The sequence below is a fragment of the Lepisma saccharinum genome, chromosome 21 (genome assembly GCF_977018435.1).
Source record: "Lepisma saccharinum chromosome 21, izLepSacc3.1, whole genome shotgun sequence".
In the NCBI taxonomy this organism is placed as follows: domain Eukaryota; kingdom Metazoa; phylum Arthropoda; class Insecta; order Zygentoma; family Lepismatidae; genus Lepisma; species Lepisma saccharinum.
Window position 1 is genome coordinate 6,779,439 of NC_139249.1, and position 19,830 is coordinate 6,799,268.

At 34.9% G+C, this 19,830-nt stretch overlaps 1 protein-coding gene across 1 annotated transcript in view; it reads left to right on the top strand.

Moving 5' to 3' along the window:
- Positions 1-547: 547 nt before the first annotated feature.
- The window catches only part of LOC146004405 (coiled-coil domain-containing protein 149), a 55,075-nt gene continuing 35,792 nt past the window's right edge, over positions 548-19,830 (top strand). The window contains exons 1-3 of the mRNA XM_083143241.1: positions 548-894; positions 4,006-4,164; positions 18,129-18,290. Coding sequence (XP_082999367.1) covers positions 823-894; positions 4,006-4,164; positions 18,129-18,290 — 393 coding nt within the window. The 5' untranslated portion in view covers positions 548-822. The remainder of the gene's footprint in view (positions 895-4,005; positions 4,165-18,128; positions 18,291-19,830) is intronic.

Consider the following 19,830-nt stretch of genomic DNA (forward strand, 5'->3'; position numbering starts at 1 on the left):
ATTGAGGATAGAAGTAAAGATAATTTGCGACAAAGAGAACTTTATGGTTTGCACGTGTAGTGTTTGAGGCAAAATTCAGAGAACCGCTGAAAGCTTTACATAAACAACACCCTCGGACTCCCACTCCCAAAGATGAATGGTGAATGACCTCCGGCTCCAAACGGTAGCCAGATGTACATCGACCCAAATTCCACCCTTCCTCTCAGAACAAAGTATACGACAAAATAAAATAAAAAATAAGTTCTTTCAAAACTGGAATCTCTTATAATGTTTAATATAATTAATGTTGAGTTTGTCTTAAAATTTCCCTGAAAATTCGCTATTTTTCATCGAATTTCCCTTTTTCCTTTTACCTTAAAATTAGCTCCAAATTTCCCTTCAAAAAGGGAAATTTCCCTTCATGTGGCAACACTGATCCAGCGTGCGGTGTGGGACAATTTATGATGCTGTGCATGTCGACGAAGCGCATAGATGGAGGATCACGGGTCTCCCTTTTTTGACAACGCTAGAGCAACGTCGCGTTCTGACGTCACGGAGGAATCCTATTGTTAGGCTAAATGATGCCTAAGTTGTTAGATTAGGCTAGCTAGGTTTAGTTCTCTTAGCATAAATAATACATTTTCAGTGTAGAATAGAAGAGAACCAAACATAACAGACCTAACCTAATAACGTAGGTATTTCTCATCTGATGTCAGAACGCAATGTAGCTGTAGTATTGTGCGATAAGGTAGTCCCAGATTATTACTGCTGTAGTGGAACGTCTGCTCTCCCTCAGACATGCAAGTGCAACAGCTGGGGTAAAATTTGAAGTCAAGCCTGCATATGAGGATAATGACAACGTATGTGGATAGGGGAAAAAGCATGGACGAATACGTGGAAAATTTTATTGCGGAAGTAAGTAGTTATAATAAAATAGAAAAAAAAATGTAAACATATTTACACAGACCGCCTGCGTCACTCACTTTGATGTTTGTATACATTCGATATATTGCTTGTATGCAAGATATCAAACCTACTAGTACAGTCACGGACATAGTTTTGGGTTGTAACAATCCCATTGAAAGTCAGACTGTTACAACGCAGAAGTGTGTAATTGTACAGCCAACGGCCAAGATAATGGTAGGCAAATTGTCCATCGCTTTTTTTTTTCTTCCAAAAAAATGTATTGTTTTAAGGAATGGAATTCTGTTGATGTGAGGCACATATTGTCCTCCACTTTTTGACATTTTTATTTAAATTCTGTATAATCACATTGTGTAGAACAGACCGAATGAAAACTGTGATGGACAACTCCCGTACCATTTCTTTTGCTGTTGGATGTAGAAGGGAGGCTAACACAGAGCAAGGTGCGAGGATGGGAACTATATTGACACAACTTACATTCAGGGCATTGTGTGGGCTTGGCGAATATAAGAAATCACACATTTAACCCTAGAATACAAAAGCTTGTGTGAGATACGTGGTAAATGGTAAATATGCGATAACGCCCGGACACCTTTAACTCATTTATTTCCTTAATTTTACCACTGGTACTTACCTTTTCTGCATTGCGGAACATTCTTTAAGGTGAAGTTATGCCTTTCTCTATAAAATAGTGTCAACTTTTCATATTACGAGTGATTATTTATCTTCCTTGTTCTGCTTGGGTAACAGACAATATGGCATGGATCATCGCGCCGTGCTTGTGTTTTGTCGTTTTGGAGTGGGTATGCAGTGTTTCAACCTTCTTAACCGAAAAATTATGTCATCACAAACAACTGACTGATAGCCCCAAAAAAACATTCACGATAGCTCCACAAACCATTGGTGGATAGCCCCAAAAACCATTTCTGGCAAGGTTAGGTAAGCATAGTTAAAAAAAATCTCGTAAAAATGCACGTTTGCATACACTGACGAGACCGTTTGACTTTTGACGCTCTCGCCATCTGCTCGCACACAATGGAAACAATGGCATAATATGGCAGGCAATGCAAGTTTCTTATGTAAAAAGTGATTAATTCTTGTTCAGCAGCATTCAAATTCGAAGTTTTTAGTTTCCCGTGAAAGAAAATACCCCCAAGAACGTCCAGAATGCTAAAGAAACTCATTTCAGTAAGTACTTTCTCCTGTAAATTTGAAGAAATCCATCCGGGCGATATCGCATATTTACTGAAATGTAAGGAGTTACCATTTCCTTTGCTGTTGGGTGTACAAGGGAGGCTGTCTAACACAGGGCAAGGTGCGAGGATGGGAACGATATTGACACAACTTACATTCAGGGCATTGTGTGGGCTTGGCGAATATAAGAAATCAGACATTTAACCCTAGAACACAAGAGCTTGTGCGAGATACGTGGTAAATTTCTTATATACGGAAAACTGCTGAAATTTGCTAGTTCATTTAATTTGAATATTCGTACTTACGTATTCTGCATTGAGAAACATTGTTGAAGGTGGCATTTTGCTTATTTCACGGAAATAAGATTTATTTGCAACATATCGAGTAAGTTTTCTTTGTTTCTTTTTGCCTTCGGTAAAATGCAAAATGGCAGTCACAGTTTCACTACCGCACTTGGCATGCAGTGTTTCCACCTCACCCCACTCCACCCAAAAATACCTACGTACCCCCACAAACCATTGACGCATAGCCCCACGAACCATTTCCAGCAAGGTTAGGTTAGGTTGGGTCACGTTTAGGTTAGAATAGTTAAAAATTGGTTTAGAAAAAAATTGCGTAGCCCCACTCACCATTCTCGCATAGCCCCACAAACCATTGACACATAGCCCCATGAACCATTTGCGGAAACGTACCTTGTTCAGTTACAAAAAAACGTGTTTGGAACACTGACCGGCATTGACAGTGATTACGTCATCACACACAGGCAACATCCGGCTGGAAGGAAATGGATGCAACAGCTTTCGTGCATCATCAATTTTTATGAATTTATTTGTTTAGCCCTGAAAAAGCAACTGTTGAAACTGACATGGCCGCAAGTAGACTTTCACCTCACAATTTTGAACGACTGTATCTCGAATTTAAACGGCTGTACATTCGTAAATATTTGTTTCCGCGCTCGAGAATTTTGTTTTTCACAATTTGCAACACACAATCTTCCTAAAAAAAATCCGTAGCACAATCGAAGGTGGAGGATTTCATGATGGAGCCAAATTACATTTATATGTTATAAATGGTCTTGTTAACCAATGCATAATTTGATGTTGTTGTAACTTTTGTTTTTTCTTGTTTTTATCAATAGGCTACAATTTGCATAAAAATACTTATAATTGTTTCAGTATAAATGCAATTCCTCATCTAATGTAAGCTGGTATTCCTTTTCATCATATATCCATAGCTTAATACTGTGTTAACGCTTTAATTTGAATTATTGGTTAATATTACACACCAGATAGGTATATATGTAAAATAATGTGCCAGTCAGGACTTCAGAATTAACCGAAGACATTTACCAAAGTGATTAGTGCGATAGATTAACAGAATTGCTTGATCACGCTGTCTTCTCTCGATTTACTCTCGCTGTCCCGTACTTATTTCACTTTATCGTAATACCTCAAAATACTTAAATTATTATAATTTTTATGTATGGTGCTATTAGTTTATATTCTTATCATTTTAAAAACATATATTTTGATAGTTTTTACAACCATTATTTATTAGGAAATGTATATTTTCTTACGAGTCTTGGGAATAGATTAAAAATAGTTGATTTTTTTATTATTTTAAAAGAAGTCAAGAAGAAACTTTTATTTGTTTGATAGTTAAATGCTTTAAAGCGTACATAATATCTTATGATACTAATCCCCAACCAATTTTACAAATGGGAATCAGTTGGGTACACACTTGCATATTACAGTTTGAAAATTTAGAATTTGGAAAATTCAATGTGGTGGAGAAATAACCTTCGGAAGGCTAGGATATATATTCAGTATGATTCTTCTGGGCACCCATTTATATAAGATGATCCTTAATCTCTTTTCCCCTGTATGAGTGAAGATCTTTACATTTCAGAATGCTGCTCTTAAGCGCAAGCTGCAGAGCAAGGCAGAAGCTCTGCTAATATTAAGTAAGGAGCTGGACCAATACAGGACACAGAGGGACCAGTTCAAGTTGATGGCAGAGCAATTGCAAGACAGATATTCCACTCTGAAGAAGAAGACCCACGATAAGGTACTTAGGGAGCTTTCACAATTATAGATAATTTCTGAAAATATTAATTCTTTTAGATTACGTTTTGTAAAATTGCTATTCTTCATTTAATTGTAATTCACAAAGAAAATTGAGATTTGTTTTTCTACAAGGAAGCAGAGGGTCAAGTTGACATCCACCTTCCTGAGTAGAATGTCCATGTTCTTTACTTTTTTGTTCCATAAAATGTGAATTCACAAGTTGTTCACGACAATTTTTAGCTTGTGCAAATGTGTAATTTGCAAGGGGTTGTTTTAAATGTTGTACCATGGAAGTTGTGAGTTTTTATTTAGTGCAAATGGGAATTCAAATGTACTTTCCACTAAATACATAGGTAAAATGCAATGCATAAATGCGATAACATTGCAAGTAACAATAATATGTAGCCGACTACTGTGGCTAGCATACGGCATTACAAAGCCAAAGGTCCCAGATTCGAATCCTGACTTGAGTATGGATATTCTTTCTGAGTGTCCCTCCATCAATTTCATCATGCATCCTCATCATCGTCATGATTAGCCAAAAGAAGCAGAAAGTGATGCTAAATAACAAAAATCAAACAATAGTCTGTATGATGATTTATTTATTTTTCCGCATAGGAAATTACATTATTTATTGCTCTATTATGGAATGATGATGATTTTTTACAACAGTTGGTAATTTTCTATCTTACGTTAACGTCCCTGCTTCTGGCAACTCTTCATTGTTTACAGTTCTCCGGAGAGAGCGGCTAGGTGGTTGGGTTTCGGATGACGAAAACAGTCGTCCTCCCATGCACAGATCCCTTGCATGATTTCTCCCCAGCTGCCTCACCTCTCTATATCAATATCATCATGATATTGATATGAAAGCATTTGGCCAGAAAAATTTAGCTTTCTTATTACTTCTATAAAAACAAATTACATACATTTTTCTTTATGGCAATTAGAAATTAAACTTTGTTATCTTCCTACATGTGGTTTATCTTCTCAATTTCAAATAAAATTATAAATTCTGTAAAAAGAGATCAAGAAATTAACTCATTTCCACCACAGTAAAACATTCAGAAACAATAAAGAAAAATGTTAGAAAATACTCATAAGTCCAGAGCCATCTATTGTTCACCATAGCAAACATATTCCAACATAGTAGCAATTTTTTTAAAAAAAATCTATTTATTTCAAATTATTCAATAATAAGTTATTATCAGACAATATTGTCAAAAAACTATTGAAATTTGTTAATATAAAACTTTGTAGAAATTATGTCCACTTGTATTCGATTCTGGAAAGAAAAAATATCAATAAAGAATGAGGTAAAAAAATTATCAGAAGACTACTAAAAAGAAGATGGTTGAAGCTGAAATCAAAAAATTGTAAGTATCTTATTTCTTTATCCCAGGTTGTGTTTTACCGAAGCAAAGTGACGTGTATTATTGTTGTATTACGCCTAGAGTGCTTAAAAAGGTCATAAATAAGATATATGAGACTCGGAAGGGATAAATGACATAAGATAAATGGCACATGCAAGACTTATACTGAACAAAGAACTAGGCAGGTGAGTTCAGTGCAAGTGTATAAAAGGAAAATCACAACAAAATGGAAAAGAAACTAGATAAAATAATGGCATTGATAATGGACACAAACGTTAGTCTAGAAAGAAGTTTAGATCAAAAGGTAAGGGAATTGAAAAGTGAAATGAAACAAATGCAAAAGGATTTAGCACAGTACAGAGTGGAGTGTAGTCAGAGGAGTGAAAAGTCAGATAAGAAGATAGATAAACAAAACAGGGAAACCACCTGTTTAAAGTTAAATGTTGACATAATGGAAAAGAAAAATGAGGAGAGTAGAAAAATGATCCAGGACAACTCTTCCTCAATTAGTGAAGTTCGAAAGGAGTTAGCAGACACCAAAGAGGTAGTGAGAAAGATTTTAAATAAAAGTGAAAATGGAACCACATCAATATTTTTGCAAGAATTAGGGAGTGTTAAGAAAAGATTAGGAGAATTAGAAGAAAAACAAGGGAGATGCATGCTAGACAGAGGTACTTCAAGAAATCTATTGGATGACTCACCAATCTTGATTCCTACGTCTGCACTTATTAGACAGTTAGACATGGAAGCAGTTAGCCAATCAAAAATCCAAATTGAGCAAGAAGGACACAGCAATGCAACAGACATAGAGGAGGTATGTAAATTCTTGTGCCCAGAAAATGATGCATGTCCACCTTCAGGTGTAGTTATTGCCACAAACAGTTTTGATTTTGAAATAGAAGGTAAAAACAATGTGGAACAAAGCAACAAGTGTATAGTTAATGCCTTAAGTGAAATTAGAGAGTCTCTTAAGGAGAGTAGTAAAATCAATGCAAGCCTACTTGAATTTATGGAAGTAAATGTACATCATCAGAACAGTTTGCATAAGAATAATTCTACGTACTTTTCTCAAAATCAAGCAGAGGATGTAAAGCGACTTAAGGTTGCCAGCTCCGAGAAATCCAGTAGCAGCAACGACTCCTCAGATAGTCAAAAACAAGAGAAAATGGTGAAGAAAGTAAAAAATAGAAAGAGAAACTTGCGATCAACAAGAAATTAAGACAAATTAAGGGAAGTACAAGTGATGGCATTCAGTAGTGATGAAAATGATGCAAGCAGAAACATAAAACAGGAATCCATGCAGGTTCCATTGAATGTTCCAAGCTCCAATACCAGTTTGAAGTCTAGTCCACAGAAGCCTGCTGTCTTACACATGAAACCAGAGCACTTACAAAAGTTACCAAAATTCAATGGCATAGTATCTGATCAAATTCCATCGGAATTCATAGAAAAGATAGAAGAAACTCTGGATTTGTATGAAATAGACAGATCTCAATACCTACGTTATGTACCAAAATTGCTCACTGAGAGTGCAAAGACATGGTATCAAACAATAAAGGACAAGCTGAATACGTATGAGCAATTTAAGAAGATTTTTCTAGATCATTACCAAAATTCACGTTGGAAAAGTATCATGTTTTCCAAAATTCTGAATACCCCATTTCAACGAACACAACATGGAACAGTTGTAGATTTTTTCTGTAAGACTTACAAATTGCTGACTCTCGTGCAAACCAACAATGAGGAGGCTCAGATCATAGCTCAGGTGTCTACTTTGTTACCATACAAAATAAGGGAACATATCACAATGAATAACGTCAACACATTCGGTGAAGCAATACAAGCAATCGAAAACTCAGAATCTTTGAAAAGCAATGTAGGATATGTGCCGATTTATAAACCAACAAAGAATAGTGTGGGTAAACAAACAAATCAGGTTGTCTCTATGGTCAAAAGAGAGAATTTTCAAGTTGGCAAAAGGGCAGCAAAAATTTTGAACTCCATGCCAAGCACTAATACTAAAAATGATAGCTTTAACACCAATGAATTAATGTTTAAGTCACGCACAACTAAAGACGTACCCACTTCGGAAAACTAAAGCTCACCCATGTGGAAGTTGGAGGTGACATGGGTGAGGTAAAAAATCCTCCGACATCTATGGTGAAAGGTAGAAGCTTTTCAAATCAAAAGGGCAATACTGATGGAAGAGTACTAAAATCACCGCATCCAATGATACAAGGCAACCAACTCTTAGGTGATAGTTTAGTGCTAAGGATGGCACAAACTATTGTAGGATACAATATGACTTATACAGCAGAAGGTACAAGGCAAATTGGCTTATCAAAAAGTGGGCAAACCATACAGGACCTTCTGAAAAGGGTAAGCTCGCATACTGAGCTTGCAAGTTCGGTGATACTTCTAATTGGCACTAATGATATGCTTAAGGGCATCCCGTTAGAAGACATGAAAAGTTTATACCTGCAATTATTGGCAAAGTTGAAAAACCTAACAAAGAAAATTGTATTATTGACACTTCCACCTATTCCAAAAACGATGTCATCTCCATACTCAAGCTTCAGGGAGAAGTGGGAAGAATGGAATGCATTTATAATGTCATTGGAAGATGGCTCCGAGGTCAAAGTAATAAATGTGGCCCCAGTATTCTTCAAGGAAGATAGTAAAACCATCAACAATGCTCTCTTTGAAAGGCATATTGGTCCAATTCATAACCGTCGGGTAGACATGATCCACTGGAACAAGGAAGGTATGCTTAAAGTGATCGAACTACTAAATGGGCTAAATATTATTAATTTCACTCCAGTGAATAACCCAATCCATAGAGTATGCGTTACAACCGAAAGTATGGTGCATTCAAATCCAACGAACACATCGTTGCTAGATGATGACATTTGCAAATTTGAACAATTAAGTGTATGTAATGAACAGGAAAACTGAATGTTCACTCCTGTAGTATGGTAGGTGACGGGAGTGAAGAAAACATTCCTACCATCCTTCATGTAAATTTGAATTATAAAGATGTAAATATTGATAATTATGAAGCCAGTGCAAGTAATGATCTAGTACCTGTGAACTTGAAGTTTAATAAGAGTGCTTCGGTGCTCATTGAAATAGGAATTAATGATAAAACATATAAATCCCTTTGTGACACGGGTGCCGAAACCAGTATAATGGCTGAAGCTGTATGGAAAGAAATATCTTCTTCTGCTTCTAGACCCAGATTACTACCTGCAAAAAACATAAAGTTGGTAGACTATTCAGGAAGCAAGACGGAGAGAGTTTTAGGTATTACTCAAGTGTATATACATATAGCAAACCAATATTTCTATGTACAGTTCATGGTTGTGCGCAATCTGCAAGTACCGTTGATCTTAGGCTTGGACTTAATTTATGCTATTCAAGCCAAATTAGATTTGAAAAACAATAGCATGTTTTTTGAGTCTAGACTAGGTAAGTCCGTGTGCAAATTTTTACCATTGGTTGAATCGAATAATGCATTGAAAACTGCTGATCAAGTGCAAGTATGTTCAGTGAAATGTGAAGATGACATTCATCCATCTGATCAGCAAATACGAGAAAAAGTGGAAGCAGCAAATAATTTAACTTCACAACAAAAAAGCAAACTGCACAATTTGCTGATCAAGTATGGGAAGGTTTTTTCTTCCAGGCCTGGTCTTTGCAAGGGTTATCAACATAAAATAGAATTAACTACCAGCGAACCCATTGTCAGTAAGATATATCCTATTCCACATGCGTACAGAAAAGAAGTTAGGGAACACATCCAGAAGTTATTGGACTGGGATATTATAGAACCCTCGACTTCGGAATACTTATCACCTCTTTTGGTGGTACCTAAGCCAAATGGTACCTTACGCATATGTGTTGATCAACGAAATATTAACAAACATGTAAAATTGAAACAAATCCACCCTTTAAAAATTGTGGAATTATTGTCAAAGTTTCATGGGTCAAGGTACCTCAGTTGCGTAGACATATCCAATGCCTTTTGGCAGACTGACTTGAATGAAAGTTGTCGAAAATTTACAGCATTTTCTTTCCAAGGCATCTTATACCAGTTTAAACGTGTGGTTTTTGGTTACGTCAACGGGACGGCAATCTTTGTAGATGTTATGAATAAGGTGCTAAATGGTACTCAAGATTTCACCATTGTATATGTGGACGATGTGATCATAAAGTCACCTAGTTTTGAATCTCACCTTGAACATCTAGACACTGTATTAAAAAAGATTATGAACTCCGGAATGACTCTCAGACTAGAAAAATGTGAATTCTGTCAACCAGAAATTACGTTCCTCGGTCACATCATATCTCCTTTTGGGTATAAGAAAGATCCACGATATGTTGAGTCTATACTTAAATTACCCACACCACAAAACTTCAAACAAATCCAAAAAATTCTAGGGTCATTCAATTGGGTCAAGAAGTACATAAAAATTTATGCTTTAATAGCTCAACCCTTATATGAACTGTTACGAAAAGGTTCCAAATGGAAGTGGGATGATAACGTAGAACAAGCCTTCCAGAAAATCAAACGACTAATAGCCGAAGATGTAATGTTAACATACCCAGACTTTCAGGAGACTTTTTACATACAGACTGATGCCTCGGCTGTAGGTGTAGCAGGATATTGTTTTCAGTTTATTGAAGGAAACTTTAGACCTTTGGGCTTCGTAAGCAGAATCTTGAAAGGTTTTGAGAGGTCATATACCTCAACTGAATTGGAAGTCTTAGCAATACTATTCACCATAGACAAATTCCAGTCCTTTTTGAAAGGTCGCAAATTTATCATCATATCAGATCACAAAAGCCTAACATGGTTGGAGTCTGCACATGGCTGGAATGCACGTCTTACACGGTGGTTTATTCAGATCCAACAATATTGCTTTGAAGTGCGGTATTGCAAAGGAACTGAAAATCAACTTGCAGATATGCTCAGCCGAACATTCCAAGAATTCCCAACAGAAATCTACAAAGTAAACCAGTTCTCATTAAGTGAATCATTGCAACCTCTGGTTACATCATCACAGCTTATAGAAGCTCAGGATAGAGATGTAGAGCTGTCCGAAGTGAAACTACATGTGTTGGGCAAGAAACTGAGTCAGAGTAGACAGTCTAGAAACTGGCCAAGAACATATACTGTACATGAAAACATCTTGTGTATAAGGGATTTCCATGACCCTTCAAGGCTGAGAGTGTGCGTACCTTCACATCTAATTGGAAACATGTTAATTCACTTCCATGACAAATCAGGACACTTTGGAACCACCAAAACAATTAACCAGATATTTAGACATTTCTGGTGGAAAAATATGAAATCTGACGTAAAAGTGTACATCTCGGATTGTGAGATTTGCATCCGTAACAAACCGAATAGGCATCCTGTGAAATGTCTCATGTACATACATTCCAGTCTAAAACCAGGAAAATTGATCTTCATAGATCTCCAAGGTCCATTTCTTCCAGGTCCAAATAGAGAGAGATTCCTGTTGACCATTTTAGATTCTTTTACACGGTACTTAATGGCATATCCAATACCCAATAGTGATACCAAGTCAATTTTGAAAAAACTAGTGAACATTTACATGCCACATCTAGGAATACCAGACGTCATCATATGTGACAATGGACCACAGTTTAGATCAGCTCAGTTCAGAGAGACTTTAAATCAGTACCACATAAAACTATATTTCACTCCACCTTACCACCCAAGCTCAAATCTGGTGGAAAGGTACCATGCTGAACTAAATCGATTGATGCGAGTTTTATGTCAAGAAAATCATGCAAAGTGGCCACGCTATGTAAATGATGCATTGTCGTTGTTGAACAACTCTATCTCAGACCAGTTTGACTTCACGCCTTCGGAACTACGTCTGAACAGCACCACCCAAGTGGATTATGGAAAGTTGCTAGGCATTACTTCCACAACTTCAGAACCTCCCTGGGAAAATAAGTTGTTGATGACTAGTTCAAAAAATAAGCAGAAGAGGAGCAAGAAATTAGCCAAGTTGAATGCACTTCACTCCAGCAGGCAAGTGGTAAACATAGGTGATCTTGTGTTCATGAAAAACCATCAGCAAAACACTCCTTGGCATACAAGCATAAAAAAGTACTGCAACTTATATGTAGGCCCTTACTTTTGTATTGCCAAGAATAAAGAGTCCACCATAAGTGTTGTAAATTGTCACACTGGGGAAACCATACACAATCAGTCCCTTGATCACATAAAGTTGTGGAGATGTTCGAAGCTAAAGAGAGAGGAGTATCTCTCAAAACTTAAAACTATAAATGAAGATGTATATCAACTACTAACTACATCCATAGGCAACAATACAGACAATCTTGGATCTGAAAACATACACACAAAATTTTTAGTATTGCCTTAATGTCAATAATGTGCTTTGTGAAATTAACCAGATGTATATATTGTAATTCTTTCAAAAGTGATTTATAGTGAAACATGTTGTTGTCTTGTTCTTTCATAAGTCTTTGATAAAAAAAAAATAAAAAAAAGTTAAGTGCAAGGTAATATGTTAGAAGCTTATGCATATTAACTTAACTACTTTTGTTTTCTCATAAGTGTACTATGAATTATGTTTTAATAAGTTGAGTGGTAGGTAGTACTTTTAAAATATTAGAGATGATAAGTGTGTATGCATGTTCATGTATATCTCTATATGTGCATACATCTAGGTATGTTGATGTAATGAAAACTGCTTTGCTGGCAAAACCTAAATCAAGTATTTAGAGAATTGAAAAGTATCAGTTTTTAAATATCACTATTTAGTACAGTCAGCTGAAAAAAAATACATTATTTTTATATTCTTCATGTCTGAAAATAACATTATTATTCATAATGCTAGTCCAGCATTTGTATACCGATGTCTTTGCATTTTATGTTTAATTCTTGAACTCCGAATAATAACAAATGAGTAAATATGGTAAAGTGCAATGTACTTTGTGATACATTTGCAGCCAGCTGTTCACTTTTATGCTATTAATCGATCGCAAAGTTCTTGATAACATGACACTAGGAGAAAACTTACCTGAAATTGTATTGGCATTGTAAAAACAAACATTTGTAAAGATCAATTTGGTGTCCACATCTCTGTTAAAGACAAATATTTTAAAGGCATTATAGTAATTAGGGTAATGTTTGACTTCTAGATAGTGAGTTACATTTTCAGTATTCCATTACTTCGTTCAGTGTTGCAGTCACATGTAAGGTATTTAGTAGTCTGTCTCATGTGATTTACTGTACTTTGAATGTTCAATCTTGAAATTGAGTGGTCAAATAGGTCTAATATTTCACTCGTGGTTCATGCTTAATTAGTACAACATAGATACAAACATATAAATAAAAATTTGATTTTATAAAGTTGCTGTGGCAGTATTGTAGATACACGGCATTTTACGTAACAAAGTTTATGGTGTAAAAAAAAAAAAATAAAAAAAAAATGGCATTTCTTATTTAGATGGTAATTTGTCTGGTTCATTGAAATAATCACTTTAATCAATGCAATCCCATTTTAGCTTAAGTATACTGACTGTTTAATTTTTCTAATTATTCAGACATAAGTGCATGGTAAAATATATATATATTTAATAGTAAAAAAAAATAAAAAATAGTAAAGTATGCAATATGCAATATTTTCTTAGTAATGAAAATTTGGTAATATTTTGTAACTTGATATACACATAGACGCATAAGCTCTGTAGAGTGATATATTAAATGTGATGAAAATGTATATGTGATAACCTTAGATTTCTCAAGGTAATATTATAAAATCACATAATATTTATTTTCCAGTATAATGTAAGTTGTACCTAGCTCATCGGAGATAGATTTTCCTTAAATGTTTTGTTCTTTGTGAATAGTTAAGGTATGCAACCTTAATTATTGAATATTCAATCTTGGTATGCAATGAGCATAAACACTGATGGTATGTGAATAGTCGGAATAACCAATTAACAAAATTTGTGCTTTCACTCATAGTTAATACTCAGCATAATATATGCAAGAGCAAATAACCAAAATTTTAAATTTGCAAGATTAATAAGGTGGTATTGTGCCGATATGGCATTCCACACAATACTTACATGTAAAAGAATATGCCCAGTGTTTAATTAGTTACTGCTGAAGGTAAAATTTGTATGCTCCTTCAATATGCTTCTTTTGTCCATGTTCAGGTATAATTGGCATTTGAATGACATGTGGTGTACACACGCTCAGTTGCAAATATACTGCATACATAATATTTATTCCTTAAACTCATTTTATTCATGTTGACAATGTGAAGTCAGCAAAAATAAATATATTTATATATATATGTGCATCTTGCTCATAAATGAAGAGTTTGTACTATTTCTTGTATTGCATTAAGATTGGAAGTAGCGAAGTGCTTTCTGCTGAATTTCGTTAAAAATTTCTTGTAGAACTTACTATTTTGTAACATGAATGTTGCATATTGTCATTGCAGATTAGTCATTCACTCAGGTATTATACCATATTTGCTATTCTTGTTTTTATAGCATTATGCTATTAAGCTAGCATATAAAAAAAAAATATATATGGGTTCATTTCATAATTTCACATCAAATATCATTTTGCCTTTGTATGTTTCCATATAAACATAGTAAAACTAAAAAATCATTGTGAAATAAATTTATTTAGGTAAATGTTTCAAAACAAAACAGAAAAGTTCAGGATATTCAAAAAACAAATCGTAATTATATCATTTGTACAAAAAAAAAAAAAAAAATTTCATACTTATGTACATTTTAAAATTTCATGTAAAATGTCTTGGTTGAGTTGTGCAGTGGATGGTTTGGGACATTCAGGTTCGTGTAGTTCAAACCCTTGTTGAGCGCCATATATCAATATCATCATGATATTGATATGAAAGCATTTGGCCAGAAAAATTTAGCTTTCTTATTACTTCTATAAAAACAAATTACATACATTTTTCTTTATGGCAATTAGAAATTAAACTTTGTTATCTTCCTACATGTGGTTTATCTTCTCAATTTCAAATAAAATTATAAATTCTGTAAAAAGAGATCAAGAAATTAACTCATTTCCACCACAGTAAAACATTCAGAAACAATAAAGAAAAATGTTAGAAAATACTCATAAGTCCAGAGCCATCTATTGTTCACCATAGCAAACATATTCCAACATAGTAGCAATTTTTTTAAAAAAAATCTATTTATTTCAAATTATTCAATAATAAGTTATTATCAGACAATATTGTCAAAAAACTATTGAAATTTGTTAATATAAAACTTTGTAGAAATTATGTCCACTTGTATTCGATTCTGGAAAGAAAAAATATCAATAAAGAATGAGGTAAAAAAATTATCAGAAGACTACTAAAAAGAAGATGGTTGAAGCTGAAATCAAAAAATTGTAAGTATCTTATTTCTTTATCCCAGGTTGTGTTTTACCGAAGCAAAGTGACGTGTATTATTGTTGTATTACGCCTAGAGTGCTTAAAAACGTCATATCTCACCCCGCGTGGCCTCGCCTCACAATACTCGCAGGCACGTAAAGTGAGAGGATGGCACCCCGCCAGATTTCTCTAGCTATAAAAGCCATTCCGTATTCCCGCACAGTGGCGTGCAAACTTCATGGTTGTCACGGAAGAATAACTACAGAACCGACTAACCTACTAACTGTAAGCAACGAAATATTTACAATTCAGACAATGTTTGTTCACTTGTGGTTATACACGACAGTGCGGCATCCGTATCGTCCTCATGAGTGGCCGCCCCTGCTGCTAGTTACAGTAGAAATTGTATATTGAATTCTACGAAAGGATGTAGAAATCTACTACAGTAATTGCCTATTGGAAATTTTTTGCAATTTTTGTGTTGTTTGATAAATATTAGGATTATTACAGATACTATTACTAAATTTTGTTATAATTATGTATTATTTATGCTATGATTGTTAGGATTTTTATGAAAGAAAGTAGGGATGTGACGAAGCTGAAAATTTACCGATGCCGATGTACTCACCGATAATTTTTGGAACCGATACCGATATTTAACCGATTCCGATACATAAGATTATTAAACAGAAATGGGATGTTATTTTGTGCATCACAAAAATAAATTTGCTATGTACATTTCTATTGCATCATATGTATATACATATATATTCTCAAGAGATGCGAATGTACATTTGCATCTACAAAAGGTTATGTGAACCTAGAGATTTAACATTAGTACACAAGCAGTTCTTTGAAATGCAAAATTAATTCCTGTTCTGCCAGATTCAACTTCAGAAATTCGAGATTTGGAAGCACTTCAGGAAGTAACCTACTTCTTCTCTTATCGCAAATCTATTCAGCAACACTGAACACTCAATCACTGAATACTGATGCAGCAGGTATGCCCAAGTATTTTCTCAGCACTTGCTTCAGGTTTGAATACTCATTTTTGAATTTCCAATACAACAGCAGATTCGGGTTCAGCAATGTACTGTTTTATGATCCTCTGAATGAGAGTTTGCAATAATTTTATTACAAAAACTCTACAATAATGACGAATCATAACCAAATTTCCAATAAATCTTACAAAACTAGAATATAAAACTTGTTAGAAGGTAAAACTCTAGTATAATCTATACCAGTTTAAATCTCTGATTTTTGCCGATACCGATGCCGATATGTCAATTTCTGCCGATTTTCATACATCTGTAATAGGCTTCGGCACATCCGTAAAAAAACTTTGTTAATCATAAGTCAATATATGCTAAGTATTACATAAATGCTCCCTGAAATATGCCTTTTCAACAGTCAATTTCTATTCTGTTTCCCTTCTTGTCACTTTTACACATGAAGTTAATATTTGAAGAACTAGGTTAAGTGGGATTTTAAATATAGTGTTAGCTGAAGTATAGCGACCTTCTTACACCCATGTTGAAATATATGAATTGCTCTAATGGAATTAGTCTGGGAAAACTGGAAAAGTCAGGGAAATTTGTTTTTACAAAATTGTAGACACCCTGAACATATATATTATAAAGTAAATATTATGATTATACATTTGGAAGACTACTGTTCATGGTTACCCACAGTTCCAAGGTTCAACATATCACAAAAGGAAGTTTTATATTACGTAATATAAAGGATATCTGTAAACCTGTTAAGCCTTGTTTCCACCTTAATGAAACATTAAAATGCTGACAAAGGCAAAATTTATTGTATAAAAAATATACACTAAAAATATAACATTTCCACCCTCAACAGGTTTCAGACGAAATATAAAATTTATTTATTTAGAAAATTTCAGATAGAGCACAGGTGGCCATTTTACACTGAATATACTGGTATATTATTATCATTGCATTTTCATTGTTGATAATTTCAGTATATAATATATAAATATTTCAGAGGAAGAAGACCCAGTTAGAGGGTGGAAATGTTATGTTTTTAGTGTATATTTTTTATACAATAAATTTTGCCTTTGTCATCATTTTAATGTTTTAAAGAACGTCTGTTTTGGAATATTGTATGTTTTAAATAAACACTTCCTTTTGTGATATTTTGTATGCTTTGTATTTTATAATATGCAGTACTGTATATTTCTACTTCGTGTTTATTTATCAATCAGTCAATTAATTTATGATGGCCAATTCCAAAAGAACGTATTTCATTTCCTTCTGGTGTGAAGGGAAACATTTTGCTTCAATCTCTGTGCTGTGCATATTTCAGGATTTCATATGATGCACAGTTTGATTCATATAACAAAATATAAGCTACCAGAAAGCTATTTGTAATCTGAACATAATACATCTTAATATTTTAAATGAAATTGAAGAAATAATTGTGGGAACCAACTCAGTTTCTATTTAGACATGCATTATGTCAGTTATTTTTTTGGTAAATGTGTTCTACTTGTCCCTACTAAGCTGTGACACAGGTAAAGAAGCAACAATGAAAAATCAGGCTAAGCCAGTGCTTATTTCTGACTCATGCTTTTTTTCACTTCTAGTGGAGTATAAATGCCTTAAAGATTGCACTAGGGATCAAAATTAAAACTTTTGTCTTCCTCCAATGCGAAATTGCCTGTCTTCTATGGAAACGGAATATCGAATTTGAATGGAAGTTTTATTCAAATATAAAAATCCTGTAACAGGCAACATTGAGAGTGCCTAAAACGGACATCACTTAAATGAACGAGGACACTGTTGAACAATGAAATTGACAGTGAACTAACTATTAATCAAAATTGATAATCTAATAAAATAGATTATTGCATTGCAAGTAGAAGAATATGTGTGTGTTATATTCACTGTTGTTTTGTCATTTGAAGGGGTAGCAATAATCTCCCAACGTGACTGGGTCCATAGTCCCTGCTAACGGCATTCCGTTTCAGAAATCTCCTGATGGAGCTGTTCTCCCTGTTCATCGCTTACATCACACCAAGCAAGTAATTCGACAGTTTGGAGATTTCATTCAAAGATTTTATCTTTAAGCAGAGTCCTATGTGCTTACCTTGTATTTGAAAAATCTAATTTCTGCTGAGGTTTTATATCTATTTTTTTTTCCAGCCTTTGAATCTGTCCCTGTACACCAGTGATCGATTACTTCAGGAGCATTCTCCTAGTATGTTAGCTCAATTGGTTGGTGATGCAAGGGAACAGAACAAAGCTTTGAAGATTGAAGTTGAAGACCTAAAGCAAAAATTGAGTGATGCACAAGGTGACATAAAGGTATGTAATTTTCTTTCATAATACTCTCTTTCAGATGTCTGCAACAGTACTGGGTGACCAGAATAAAGCTACTCTATTTAGAGCCCTCCGGTGCCCATTTAAAGCATCGGCTTGTGGTGCAACTTGGTAGAGGGGCTATGGAGACCATGAGGAAGCAAATGCTGATGAGAAGAGAAAGATATAGTTCAAATTTTCACCACCAGGTTAAAATATGGCACTGAAATATGATGCACACTGAACAAAAGGTAACACTTTACTATACCTGAGACAGATTTCTTCAAATTTACAGGAGAAAGTACTTACGCAAATCATTTTCTGTAGCGTTGTTGATGTTCGGGAATGTAATTTTGATTCATTTTAATGCGAATGCATGTGTTTTTGTACGAAAATCTATTTCCGATGCGCTATTGCTGCTGCCGCCATTTGCTTCCTGCATGAGAGCACAATACGCTCTCGTATTGTCCGTATATGCTAAATTGAACGAAAGAAGTGCTAAAGGAACCAAACCTAACAGGCCTAACCTAACCTAGTAGGCATACCTCGTCCCCGTGATGGGTTGTGGGGCTATCGTGAATTTTTGGGCTAACGTCAATGGTTTTTCTGGCTCAAGGAACGATCAACGGTAAGCTATCACCATGTTGTGTGTGGAAATAAACAAGAACAGTAAGTACTCGTAAATGTAAGAAATATACATTACTTTCCTAACAAATTCAATTATTTCACCTAAATAAGTGTTCCGGAATGCAGAATAGTACGTTAGCAATGTAAAAAAGTGCAAAAGAAATTATTTCCAGGTGTCTCAGGTATAGTAAAGTAGTACCGAACAAAATCCTGGGAAATGCTTTGTGAGAACATTGATATCTCTTTTACCCTTCCACAGCTTCATTCACATTGACGGGGGGGGGGGGGGGTGCATACTGAACACTGCTGTACCAACATAAACTCAAATTACTGGTTGTCGTTACTTCAGCGCAGGGCACCCTGGGTGGTGGCAGGGAATGCCACATGCCACTCCCCTTCAACCCCCCCCAGTCATTATGCAGCAATGAGAAATTAAATATTAATATGTTCCTAAGTTAAACATCAAACTATGAAGTGTCACACAGACACTTCATATTGTTACTATATTTGTGTGTGCATATAAGTGGTGCAACCACAGTGGGGCAGGGGGCATTCCTCCCCCCCAATCTTGAATGAAAGTATATTTTAAGGAGGGCAAGGGGGCAAACATTGATGGCCAAGGGCACCTGCGGAGGGCACAGAGGGGCAATTATCCCCCTCGATTTCAAATTTTATGCAAATAAAAATACATTTTATAAAATATTCTCGCTCGATTCGTTCACAATGCTTGCTTTTCTTAGTCTTGTCAAGTTCAGAGCTGTAGCTAGGGAGTGGAGGGAATTGGCCCTGGCCACCCAACAATCTAAATGATAAAAGTTGTAAAAGTGAGAATACCATGGTGCCTCGTGAAATTATTTGTACCCTATTAAATCAATATTGTTTTCAGTTTGCAAAAAAATGGATTAAAAAAATTCTTGTT